The 13,845-nt window shown below is 41.7% G+C and overlaps 1 protein-coding gene across 1 annotated transcript in view; it reads right to left on the reverse strand.

Annotated features, from left to right (window-relative positions):
- Positions 1 to 5,093, reverse strand: part of LOC145401959 (dystrophin, isoforms A/C/F/G/H-like) — an 817,498-nt gene extending 812,405 nt beyond the window's left edge. The window contains exon 1 of the mRNA XM_080274064.1: positions 4,931 to 5,093. Coding sequence (XP_080130190.1) covers positions 4,931 to 5,093 — 163 coding nt within the window. The remainder of the gene's footprint in view (positions 1 to 4,930) is intronic.
- Positions 5,094 to 13,845: the final 8,752 nt, after the last annotated feature.

The following is a 13,845-nucleotide window of genomic DNA, read 5'->3' on the forward strand; positions in this document are numbered from 1 at the left end:
TTCACTAAGTCATATATCCATCTATCCTTTAAATTTTCTAACTTTATATTCATTCATTCATTCATTCATCAATCAGATCGTACATTTATATGTTCCTTCAGTCATGTATCATTTATCCATCTATCTCTTCATCCATCCATGCACCCATCTATGTATCTATCTATCTATCCTTTCATTCATTCATCCAGCCATTTATCCTTTCATTTTTCTGACCTCTCATTTATTCACCCATCCATCCATCATTTTATCCATATATGTATACAGTAATACTATAGTCGCGGCGCACGACTCTGAGGTTGTCAGTATCGTACCCTGGCAACCTACCATTCAAAAGTGCGTCCGATTTTGTATCATATTATAAACTAATCATAATATTATGCACGAATATATTATACACGAATATTATTATACACGAACATATACACGAATCACATGCGTCTCATATTATACAAAAAATCAGAAGCACAGTTGAGAGGTAGGTTGCCAGTGTACGATAATACCAACCTCAGAGTCGCGCGCCGCGACTATAGTAAAGTACGCTTTGTGAGCGCGTGACGAGCGAGCGAACGCCATGTTATCACAATTTCCCTGTTATATTATTTTTTTTAATGATGGTAGCTGAACACTATAAGAATAAGATGAATAGCAACAACGGCGAAATGCACGTAAATCGGAATATAAAAGCTGGCTCGAGTAAACATGTCACTAGCGTTGCAGGAATATGGGAGACAAGATTGTCAAGTTTGTTATTTCTCGAATTCGAGCCAAGAACTTAGGTTATGTCGTTTCCATAGTAACATCGATGAGGTCTGAATATTAACGACGCGTTGACTTACTAAGAAAGAAACTCACACGTGTTGTTTTCAACTTTGCTTCCGCATAATAGAAGCATCGTTTCGTACAAACCACGCGGAATATTCACAATGGCCGAGTAGTTTCAACGAACCACGGCAAATTGTCGACTATCAATCGCCGGATGAAAGTACGAAACAGGGCGTTTCCCTGGATGATTTCTCCCTAAATGATTTTGGGCTACTGATTAAATTTAGATTCGCTCACTAAGTATTGTGGAGCACATATTATAAGGCGAAGAAAACTGAAGTTCTTACTATAGCTCAGGGTTTGTTTGAACAACACAGGTTCCAATGGTACGCGAGTGCTGGTGTAAAGCGAGGCGACATAGCATTCAACACACCTTCAGTGCTAATTCTACAATCTCCGCAGCCAACATGCCGTGTTAACGAAACTGAAACGATAAAGACTTTGATATTGATGGGATGATAAAGCCAGGAACTGGCTGTTTTCCCTTGGTGATTTCACCGTCAAAACAGAGCAAAAAATATCATGTAACATTACAGGCGGACGCTCCGAGATTTAATTGCTAGAGATGATGCCATGAAACACAGCGCTACGACGGAAAATCTATTTTCATTTGATTTCGTAACTGAGGTGTTCGCTGATTACAGCCGTACACTCCGTTGGAAAGCTCGAGATTCCAAGGGATTCCTACGCCTTTATGAGTGAGATTTTAGTTGATACTAAAATTTATTGAATTATGTATCACATGCAGAAAGAATTTCAACTCTACATCACATAGGAGTAAAGTTTTTAGCTTCTGCTTAGCGTGACGGTTGGGTCGGGTCGGGTCGCTCATTTCCAAACTTAACTGAGAGTAAACATAGCTCGCTCGCTCGTAATCGTTCATTCATTCATTCAGTCAGTCAGTCAGTCAATCATCCGCATATCCATCCATCCATCCACTTTTTCATCAATGTACGTATCCTTTCATTCATTCAACAATCTCTCCATCCACAGCCCATCTCCAACCACCGTGAAACTCAACCCTATCAGTACAACGAAACGTGTGTGTGTGTGTGTGTGTGTGTGTGTGTGTGTGTGTGTGTGTGTGTGTGTGTGTGTGTGTGTGTGTGTGTGTGTGTGTGTGTGTGTGTGTGTGTGTGCGCGCGCACGCGCCAGCTCAGCGTCTGCTTAGACGGGGGTTCGCGCCCTGCTCGGGATGCGAAAAGTTTCACTGACGAAGCGGGTAGTCACTGTCCTCCTTGAATAAGGGGATGGGTGTGTGTGCGTGTGTGACGGTCAAGGTTTTGCCCTTAGATCGGTCTGCATGAGTTCTCAGCTCTGTTCTGGGAGGGTATAATGCTGATGATCACAACCATCACGTGATCCTGACCGGCCCAATGAATTACACACACACACACACACACACACACACACACACACACACACACACACACAATCGTAATGCGAGAGTTAACGTCCCATTCCTGTTTGATTTTCCTACCATCACACGATTTTACTGTCTGGGGTAATCTCTCGCAACAAAGGGACTACAAACAATCTATAATAAAGGAAATACAAGCAATCTCCTTTAACTTTGGTAGGACCCGTCTCTATTAAGCTAAATGAAGTAGCCACATGACAAAATATCAAGTACAAAAGGCCATCTAAGTGGAACGGCTAGTGCAATTCTATACCATTTAAGTCAGCTTTGATGTCACTGTCACTCTCACTAACTTTTTCTGCTGTCCACCTCTCCTTTTTTTCTATCCACCCGACAAACTATCCAATCCTCATTCAATCAACTATCTGCCTATCCATCCATTCATCGATTTATATATTAAATAAAATCGCCCTCCTCTAGTCATCCATCCATTCATCCATCCATCCACAAATCCACATAACCATCATCTATTTATCCATCCACATATCCACGCAGCCTTCATCTATCCATCCATCCACAAATCTATGCAGCCATCATCTATCCATGCATCCACAAATCCATATAGCCATCATCTAATAATCTATCCACACATCCATGCAGCCATCATCTACCCATCCATCCACAGATCCATTCAGCCATCATCTATCCACACATCCATGCTGCCATTATCTATCCATACATCTACAGATCCATGGAGCCATCACCTATCCATCCATTAATCCACAAATCCATGCAGCCATCATCCATCCATCCAACCACAAATCCATGCAGCAATCATCTATCCATCCATCCCTTCGAGTCTGATGTCTCTCTTAATATGGGTAAAGCTGTCTGGTACTAGCATGACAATAATAATCAAGACGTCACCGTAATGAAAGGCTTCACGACATCCTATACCACTGATGTCACCTTTGATATCACCGTCTAACCCACCCCCACTTCCTGTTACCCACTTCACATTTTATATTCACCCACCAAACTAGCCATCCTCTTAGTCATTCATCCATCCATCAATTATTCATTAAAGTATTTACCTATCCATCCATCCATTCATCCAATACATCATCCTTCTATCAACTTATCTGTTTATCCATCCATAATGCTATCTATACATCCATCAATTAATACTCATCAATCAACTTGTTCATCTATTCAGCCACCTTCCTATACACTCATCCACTCATTCAATCATTAATTCATCCATCCAGTCAGCTAGAAATCTATCAGTCCATCTACCCGTCCATGCAACCATCCACCCACCTACCTATTTTACCTATGGAACTTAACATCTTTTATTAACAATGTAACATGATTTCTTTCCACTCACCTCTTCCCTTACAGTATCCATTATCCATCCTTTCATTCATCCACCCATCAGTTATCATTCCATCTATTCATCCAATCAGCCATACTCCTATAAACTCATCCATCATTTTCACTCATTAATTCATCTGTCCATCCATCCACCCGACCAGCCAGACAGACAGCTAGGTATAAAATAATCTATCCCTCTACCTTTCCATAAATCTATCTATCCATCCATAAAGCTATCTACCCACTCAACTTCCTATCCATCCTTACATCTACCCATCCATCCATCCTTAAATCTACCCATCAATCCATCTACCTTGTCAACATACCTTCACACTTACTGACATCCATTTTCACCGAGGTCACGTTTGACGTCACCTTCGTTCCCACCACAACCTCCTCCTACTACTCACCTATTTACTCTTCTATCCACCCAGCAGGCTATCCATCCCCATTCATCTAGCCATTAATTCATCATCAATCCACATACCTTTCTATCCACCCATCTAACCAGTCAACTATCCTCCTATAAGACTTTATTCATCCATCCCTTCCCTCAATCATCTTTCCATCTATCCATAAACCCACGAGTTATCTACTCAGCCATGAATCCATCTATTTACCTGTTCATAACTCCATTCATAAAGCCATCCATCCATCCATCCATCCATCCACCCATCCATCCATCCACCCATCCATCAATCAACTTACAGACTCAGTCCTTTATCAATGACGTTGCAAGAGTTGTCGGCATCGTCCCCACTACCTCCTACTGATACTGCTGCTCCCTTATCTATCCAACAATTCTCCCATCAACTCATCCTCATCCGTTCACTCACCGATTCATCCATGTATACATACCACATCAACTCATCGTTTAATTCAATGACATTTCTAATCACTGACGTTACACTCAGTCACTGCTATTCACTTTTTTTTTTTTTTGTGTCCGACTCTGGGCATAGGCTTCACAGCCTGCTCTCAAGGCCCAGTAGTCATCGTACATACCATACACCTGTACAAGTTACCACTTCGGTGCTAACACCCACCGTCCATACTGAATACATGCAAGGGCTGTCTCACACAGGACTGGTGTATTGGTATTAGCGGGGGTATTCTTACGACATGTCGGCGGGTCTTCTGGTAGATCAGTAAAGTCTGCTTTTATGAAATTCAACTGTTCCCTGTCTCAGCGGGGATTTGAACCTGGGTCCGGTAGGACTGCAGGCCACCTCTCTACTGACTGAGCCACAGCCTTCCCCAAACCTGCATATCTGTTGGCATTCGCTCTTTTAATCCTCTTTTCACTCATTCATAAATAAATCCACACGTGAATTCACTCAAATCCATCTATCCATCTATCCTACACCATCTCACCTTCAAACTTGATGACATCCTTGATCACTGAGGTCACACTTGATGTCACGGTCGTGCCCACAACCACCTCCTGCTTCTCCTGCCCCTCCGCCATCTCCTTAGTAGGCGGGGTGGGAGGTGGGGAGGCACGGAGGCCCTTCAGACGGGACTCAATCGTGGACATTCGGTTCTGTACGGGGTAGAGAGAGATAGGATAAAACAAGTATACAGAAGAAAAATAATAATATAATGGAATTCATGAGAGAGAGAGAGAGAGAGAGAGAGAGAGAGAAAGAGAGAGAATGTGACAAAAATGACTTAGTAATTAATGAAGAAAGACATGCGTTTCTTTTGGGGTGGAAAGAGACAGAATAATACTGGTACAGGGAAGAAAAATGAATCAAAATGAGTGAACTTACGAAAAAATGAACACATAAATGATGACAAATAACTGGTTAAGAATGAAGAAATTAATCCATAAAAAAATGGCAAAATGAATGAATCTGTGACGAATGAATGAGTGAATGACAAGAAATAACTGGACCTTTACAAGAATGAATGACTGAGGGGTAATAAATGAATACATGAAATAATAAATGAGCAGCAAAACCAAATAAGTAAGTGAAATGGAATAGTTAAATGGCGAGCAAAAGAACAAGTGAATAAAAATGAAAGAATGAATGAACCCATGAATAAGCGAAGCACGATGTATATGCAAAATACTAAATGTATGGATGAAAATAGCAAAGAAAGGACGAACAAGGAGACACCAAAGAATGGATGTATGAATAGAGATGAAAAAGATTGATAAATTCGAAATAGCGAGTGAATAGACAGATCAATGAAGGAATGGATGGACAGATGGACAGACGGACACAAGAAAGAATGAAGGCACACATACTTGTATAGAATGATAAGCTACAGAATAAGATGGGAAGAAGGATACACAATGAATCAAGACAGAACGATTAACTTTTGTGAATTACTGAATACAGAGAAGGATAAAAAGTATATATAAGAACACAATAAGCACCACTATTATCATCATCATCATTACGATCATCATCATCATCATATAACCACTTTTCCATTACCATGTGGGGTGTAAGCTAGCTACAAGCACACACACACACACACACACACACACACACACACACACACACACAATCAACAGTGTCCAGCGAAAAGGGTCAAATCTCAATCCACTCACCATACAAACCTTTTAACCTGTCATCCGCTGATAAATGTATGGATGAAGAGGCTCATAAAGAATTGAGAGAGAGAGAGAGAGAGAGAGAGAGAGAGAGAGAGAGAGAGAGAGAGAGAGAGAGAGAGAGATGCACAATATCAAAGACCATTTCCAGCTTCTAACTTCATTTCAGTGTAATAAAAACAAAAAGGAAACTTTAGTCTACGGGTTTGCTTCAAGGCTGGTTACCAAGATTTAACGAGGGAGCGGAGGGGAGGGGGGTTGAAGGAGGGAAAGAGAGGATGGATGATGGAAGGGAAGGAAAAGAGAACACAGAATGGAAAAGTGGGGATAAAAGAGAAGGAAACGAACGAGAAAGTCAATGGATATAAAATAGAGAGGCAATGAAAAGGGATGGGAAAGAAATTAGAAAATATCATGACGATCACGAGAATAATAACGAGAGAGAGAGAGAGAGAGAGAGAGAGAGAGAGAGAGAGAGAGAGAGAGAGAGAGAGAATAAGTGCGGGTGGGCTGAAAATGTGGGTCGAGATATGGAAGTAAGAAATGTTGGGAGACAGACGTATAACAATATATTTTTTTATTAAACTCTCTCTCTCTCTCTTTCTCTAACCCAAATAAAGCCTACCTCTCTCTGTATTTACAGACTTATTTTCTTCCCGTCGTCCCCTCCCTTGACTGTCACCTTTCCTTCCTTCACTGACACATTCTCTCTCTCTCTCTCTCTCTCTCCTAGTAATATTTTTTCTTTACTTCTTTGATTCTTTTTTTCCCATTCCTTCCATGATTATTCTTTTCTTGTTCCTCTTGCTCTCATTACCACGCCACTAATTCTTCATTGTTTATTCTCTTTGTGTTTTTTCCCCGCCCTTCAACTCTCTGCACACACACACACACACACACACACACACACACTTCAAACCTCTCGTCTTTTCTGCCATTTTTTTTTATTGCCTGTTTTTGCAAGTCTGGGATTTTTTTGTTTTTTCTGATATTTTCTCGTCCTAAATTTCAGGCGTTCATTTTCCTCATAGTTCTGTCTGTCTGTCTGTCTGCCTGTCTGTCTGTCTGTCTCTGTCTGTCTGTCTGTCTGTCTGTCTCTGTCTCTCTCTCTCTCTCTCATTTTCTGCCTTTATTCATTCACTCACCAAAACATTCCTCTTCTCTTTCTCTTCCACCCTTTCTGTTCTTCCTTTTCCTTCCCTTTCCTCACTCTCTCTCTCTCTCTCTCTCTCTCTCTTTCTCCCATTCTCTCTTTCACCATTATTTTTAATTTTTTTCTTTGTATTTTTCCAGTCATTCCTCTCTTCCTCCTCTTTTCTTGTTTCATTTCCCTGTCTATTAGGCCTCAACTTTCTTCTTTCTTTATTCTCTTTTTCTTAACTCACTTCTCCTCTTTTCAAACGCGCTTTAATGTTTCCTACACACACACACACACACACACACACACACACACACACACACACACACTTCAAGCCTCTCGTCTTTTCTGCCCAAATATTTTTTCGCCCTTTTTTGCAGGGATTATTTTTCTTCCCTCTTTTTTTTTTTTTTTTTTTTTTTGCCTCTTCCTTGTCAACTTCCTTCTCTGCCTTTCCTCATAGTTTACCCCCCCCCTCTCTCTCTCTCTCTCTCTCTCTCATTCATTCCCATTTTTTCATCTCGCTGCTTTCTCTTCCACTTCGTCTTCATCCTTCCTTCCCTTTCCACTTCCTCTTCTCTCTCTCTCTCTCTCTCTCTCTCTCTCTCTCTCTCTCTCTCTCTCTCTCTCTCTCTCTCTCTCTCTCTCTCCATTTTCACTGTCTTCTTTTTCCTCCCCATCAACACACACAAAGCTACTCTTTTTCACTTTCTTCTGCCTCTTTTCTTTCTCCTTATTTGCTTTCCTTCACTACTCCTTTCTCTTCACTTCTTAATTTTTCTCTTTACTTTATCTTTTCCCCTCTACCATTTCTTTTTTATTTTTCTTACCTTTATTCCATTTCCTTTCCATTATTCATATTCGTTATTACTATCGTTCAGTATCGCTACATCCAATTCCCATACCTAACTCAAGCACCTCTCCTCCCTCATCTCTCTCCTATTTCGTTTTTACTCTCTCTCTCTCTCTCTCTCTCTCTCTCTCTCTCTCTCTCTCTCTCTCTCGCTCGCTAGCTCAGTGCTCCACTACTTCCGCTTGGAGGATAACAATACGGAGGAGGAAGAGGAGGAGGAGGAAGAGGAGGAAAAAAAGACAACAGAGGAGAATAAAAGAAAGAGAAGAACGGAAATCAAGTGAATGCAAACTGAAGACAAACCAATGAAGGACAAAACAAAGGAAAGGGTAATAAACAAAGTCGGGGAATTATATATACAAATATATGTATAAAATGAACGCTGGAACTGGATAAAACTGAAAATGAAATAATACGAAGGAAGAGAGTAAAAGAAAAAAGACGTGCGAGAAGGATGGAAATTAGAGAAAACGGAAAGAAGGAAAACGAAGGCAAAATAAAAACAAAGGAAGAAGAGAACGTAACATCGGATAAATTAGAATGATCACACGAAGGAAAAATACCTAAAATATAAAGGAAGAAGATGGAAACAGTACAGATAATGAGATAATACGAACGAAAAGACATCAGCATTAAAACAACGGAGTAAGGGAAGAGTGGAAATTGGAGACAACAAAGACAAAACGAAAGGATAAAAAAGGGTTCACGGAGGGACGGAAACTGGGATAAAAGGAAAACAAAGGAAACTGAAAACAACGGGGTAACAACAATAAAACACATTATATGAAAAAAAAAAAAGAAAACAAAAGCATAAAAAATGATCGGAAAGTCGATAAAATAAACTGATATAATGCAAAGAAAAAGGAAGATACGAAGAAATCAGCGGAGTAAGCGAAACAAGATTACATTACGGAGAATAACCTATGAACCCACCAAAGAAGGAAGAGAAAAAGAACAAGTGAACCGTCCGCATTTTGTTTTTTTAACTTCTCAGGATTCTTTATTCAAGGCAGTGAATGGACGATTACTAACCCCGTGATGTCACAATAGAGCATGTCTGTGAGAGGACCGCCCAACTAGCTGCTCTTACGTCATAAGGAGGTTGGCCGGTGATTGGTCAGGCCGCTTTGCTACTCTGACGTCACAGTGAGGAACGTCCGTGATTGGTCAGAGCGGACTACCTGCTCTGACGCCACAGTGAGGATGGTTTGTGAGTGGTCAGGGATGCTCTGACGTCACAGTGAGGATGGACGATGATTGGCATGAAACAAAGTAAACGATGGAGGTTTGGTATCCCATGCATGAATTTAGTGGAGAGAGAGAGAGAGAGAGAGAGAGAGAGAGAGAGAGAGAAAGCTGTGAAGGTGTTGATGAACGAAAGGTGAAGATAGAACATAAAGCGGAAATGAGAGAAGGAAATGAAGACGAGGAGTAAGAAAGCAACACTTAAGATGTGGATGACTAAAGAATACGAGGAAATAAAAATGAAGAGGGGGTAACTCAAAGAAAAGAGAGACTGAGGGAAGAAAGAGGAATGGATATGAAGAAAAGAGGAAGGAATGGAAGAATGGGAAGAAAGCATAAACAAAACATAACACGAGGAACTAGGAGAAAAAAAAATGGAAGAGGAAGCACATAAATAAAAGCTGGGGTAGAGAAAAAAAAAATGGAAAAGGGTGTCGGTAAAATGGAAACATGAAAAAATGATAAAATTGTGGATAAGGAAGAGGCACAAGGACGTGAGGGAGATAGAGGAGAATAGGAGAAAGAAGGACACGTGAAAAAAGAAGGGGTAAAAGAAAGTGAGGTGAAGTGTGACAAGGGAAAAAGGGGGGATGCAAAAGAAATGGAGATACCGCACGGAAGGGAATGGGAAGGGAAAGGGAAGCGAGGGAAATGAAACGGGGAGAAAGAGGTGGTTGGGAGGGGAAGAATGGTATGCACAGGAAAGGAAAGGGAAGAGAAAGGAAAGACAAGGAAAGGAAAGGGAAGGGAAGGGAAGGGAAACAAAGAGAAGGAAAGTGAAGATGTAAAATAAGGGAAGGAAAGGAGGGGGAAATAAAGGAAAAAAGAGAGGAAGAGTAATAAAAATAAATGAGGAACATGGGGATCAGGAAGTAAAGGAAGAAAGAAAGGGGGAATGGAAGAGGCTAGCTATATGAGGGAATAAACAAAAGAGGAGGTAAAGGAGGGACGAGAAGGGACTGGAAATGAAAAATGAAGGATGAGAAGGGAACTGAAACGTAAAATGAAGGAAAGTTTGGCAGAGAAAGTAAGAGAAGGAAGGGAAGGGCGCTGGAAAAGGAAGAGGAAGGGAAGAAAAGACTGAGAATAAGAAAAGAATGAGAATAAAAATACGCGAGAAACGAAGAGAAAGACGCTGGAGGGACAGGATGGGACGGAGGGAAAGAAAAGAAAGTAGAAAGGAAGTGAAGTTTGAGAGGAAATGAACGGCATGGAAAGAAAGAGAAGCAAGAATTGAAAGAAAATGAAGAGGAAGACAACCAGGAAACTTAAATTCAGCGGAGAGAATGGGGAAAATGGAAAGCTGGAAGTGTGAAGGAAGATGTGTGTGTGTGTGTGTGTGTGTGTGTGTGTGTGTGTGTGTGTGTGTGTGAGAGAGAGAGAGAGAGAGAGGGTGGGGGGAACTTAGTTAACAGCTTATAATGCTTGTTAAGTCCTACATTACATTGCATTAGGCGGTAATGAGAGAGAGAGAGAGAGAGAGAGAGAGAGAGAGAGAGAGAGAGAGAGAGAGAGAGAGAGAGAGAGAGAGAGAGAATGCTACAATGATTTACAGGGAAAATCAGTACCTCGAAAGATCTTACGACCCATACCTAGTAGGTATCATAAAAGAAGTTGCCAGGCACACGCTGCTACTCTTACAGTGAGAAAAAATGATTGCAGATATAATAGGCACTCCCCATCACCTCTTCCAGCTGCAGTGCAAGCACGGAAAAGGAAATATACCTCATCTGAGGGAAATGGCCAGCCTCGGAAAAAATACAGGAAAGTAGGAAACATTCATTCTGCCACTAAATTAAAAAATAAAATGTTTAACCGCGTCTTGAACTGATCACGCGAGGAACTGTCAGCTATCTCTGTGGCAGCTCATTCCAAGTCTTGCACTACGGGTGGACTTAAGACCTGAAGCGTTTCCTTATTGTGTTAATATTTCAACTAAATGTGTGCTGGTACGTACTTTATGTACTTAAGCCCATGAAGTATTCTGAAAACCCCAATCAGCTGTTCGTGCAAACACCCAGTTTCAACAAAAGGAGGTCCAGTGTTTACAGCCTGTTTTGGCATGCCAAGTGTCTGTTGGATGAGATCATTTTAATACCGCTTGCCTGGATTCCCTCAAGCCTTGCGGTATCCTTCTTCGGGGTCAGTGACCAGAAATGCACAACTTATTTTTGATCCTGCTGTGCAAAAGAACAATACACAGCGAGGACTATCCTTTCATTTTTGTGCCTAAACTGCGTGTTTATATAACCTAGAAGCCTCTGAGCTTTTTTCCTTATTTCAGTGCATTGTCTGGAAAACCTATTGACACTGTTTAGTACACCAATGTCTTTCTCCAAGTCATCAGCAAAACTAAGCAGCCTCACTCCACAGCAAGAGGTCCATGGGATAAGGGGTCCCACAGCCTAAAACCTAGTCTGGATAGAGGTGTACCACCGAGCAGAAATTCGTAATTCTAGGTGAAGAAAAAAATAAAAAAACTATGGCCGTGCATACTTCTTTGATTTTCCCTGGAATGATTATTGCTTCCATGGCCGTGAGCCATCTGAGTGTGCCTTGCGCATTACGGAGGTTATTCTCTCGGGCATGGAAGCATACATTCCTTTCTCATATCCTTTGACTAACGCAAGAAAGCCTTGGTTTAATCACGCTTCTTCTAATGCTGTCCGCAACAAGGAGAAGGCCTACAAAAGGTACCGGAGCCAACCCACCCCTGAATCACATAATCTTTACGTTTCTGCCCGGAATCGTGCTAAGTCTGTTCTTCGCTCTACTAAAAATAATTTCATCCATACTAAATGCTCTCAACTCTCCAACTCGAATTCTTCCCGCTCCTTCTGGCACCTTGCCAAAAATCTTTCTAACAACTTCACCTCATCATCCTTCCCTCCTCTTTTCTACTCTGATGGTTCTGTAGCTATTTCTTCTACTGATAAAGCAGATCTCTCTTCGCACAGACTTTCTCCTCCAATTCCACCTTAGACGATTCCGGTGCTGTTCCTCCATCACTTCCCCCTCTGACTTCCTCATGGCTGACATTAAAATTTCTTCAGTTGATGTATTTTCTGCCATTACTGGCCTCAGTACTAACAAGGCATATGGGCCTGATGGGGTCCCTCCTGTTGTTCTCAAAAACTGTGCTTCTGTGCTTACACCCTGCCTAGGCAAACTATTTCGCCTTTGTCTGTCAACTTGTACCTTTCCTTCTTGCTGGAAGTTTGCTCTCATTCAGCCAGTCCCAAAGAAGGGTGACCACTCCCAACCCTCCAACTATCGTCCAATTGCTTTAACGTCCTGTATTTCAAAAGTTTTCGAGTCAATTCTTAATAAAAAAATTTTAAGGCATCTTTCCTATCACAACCTTCTTTCCGATCGTCAGTATGAGTTCCGTCAGGGACGCTCCACTGGCGATCTTCTCACCTACCTTTCGGACTCCTGGTCGTCCTCCTTTCGCGACTTTGGCGAAGGCTTTGCCATTGCACTTGACATCTCAAAGGCTTTCGATCGAGTGTGGCATGAATCTTTAATTTCCAAACTGCCCTCCTGCGGTTTCTATCCTTCTATCTGTACCTTCATCGCTAGCTTCCTTTCTGGTCGTTCTATAGCTGCTGTCGTAGACGGCCATCGTTCTTCTCCTAGATCTATCAACAATGGTGTTCCTCAGGGCTCTGTCCTATCACCAACTCTCTTCCTTTTATTCATCAATGATCTTCTAAGCTGTACATCTAACCCTATCCACTCATACGCTGATGACTCCACCCTTCACCTTTCCATTCGGTTCCCGCAACGCCCATCTCAACAGTTACTTCAAGAAACAAGGGATGAGGCTATGGCACACCTAATGTCTGACTTGGCTCATGTCTCTGACTGGGGTAAAAATAATATGGTTGTCTTTAATGCTTCTAAGACTCAGTTCTTACACCTATCAACCCGACAAAATCTTCCACAGGTATACCCACTAATGTTTAATAATATTCAGATTAATCCTGCATCATCCTTGAACATGCTTGGGGTTTCATTTACTCGGGACTTATCATTGAAAGATCATATTACATCTCTTGTAAAATCTGCTTCCAAGAGATTGGGTGTGCTAAGCCGACTCCGCTCTTTCTTTACCCCTGCACAATTGTTGACTCTATACAGGGGTTTTATCCGCCCCTGTGTGGAGTACAACTCTCATGTATGGGGAGGCTCCCCACATACAGCTCTTCTCAATAGGGTGGAGTCAAAGGCTTTTTTCGTCTCATTAACTCTCCTCCTCTTACTGACTCCCTTCAACCTCTGTCTCTTCGCCGCACTGTTGCATCTTTATCTCTTTTCTATCGCTACTTTAATGGTCACTGCTCCTCTGAACTGTCTGCTTGCATTCCTCCACCTCTACGACGGGCGCGTAGCACCCGTCTGGCAGCAAACTCTCATCCCTTTTCTGTCCAACTCTCTAATGCAAGAGTTAACCATTACTCCCAGTCTTTCATTCATGCAACAGG

Source organism: Coenobita brevimanus, chromosome 57 (genome assembly GCF_032717465.1).
Source record: "Coenobita brevimanus isolate Jiangsu-jjx chromosome 57, ASM3271746v2, whole genome shotgun sequence".
Classification (NCBI taxonomy): domain Eukaryota; kingdom Metazoa; phylum Arthropoda; class Malacostraca; order Decapoda; family Coenobitidae; genus Coenobita; species Coenobita brevimanus.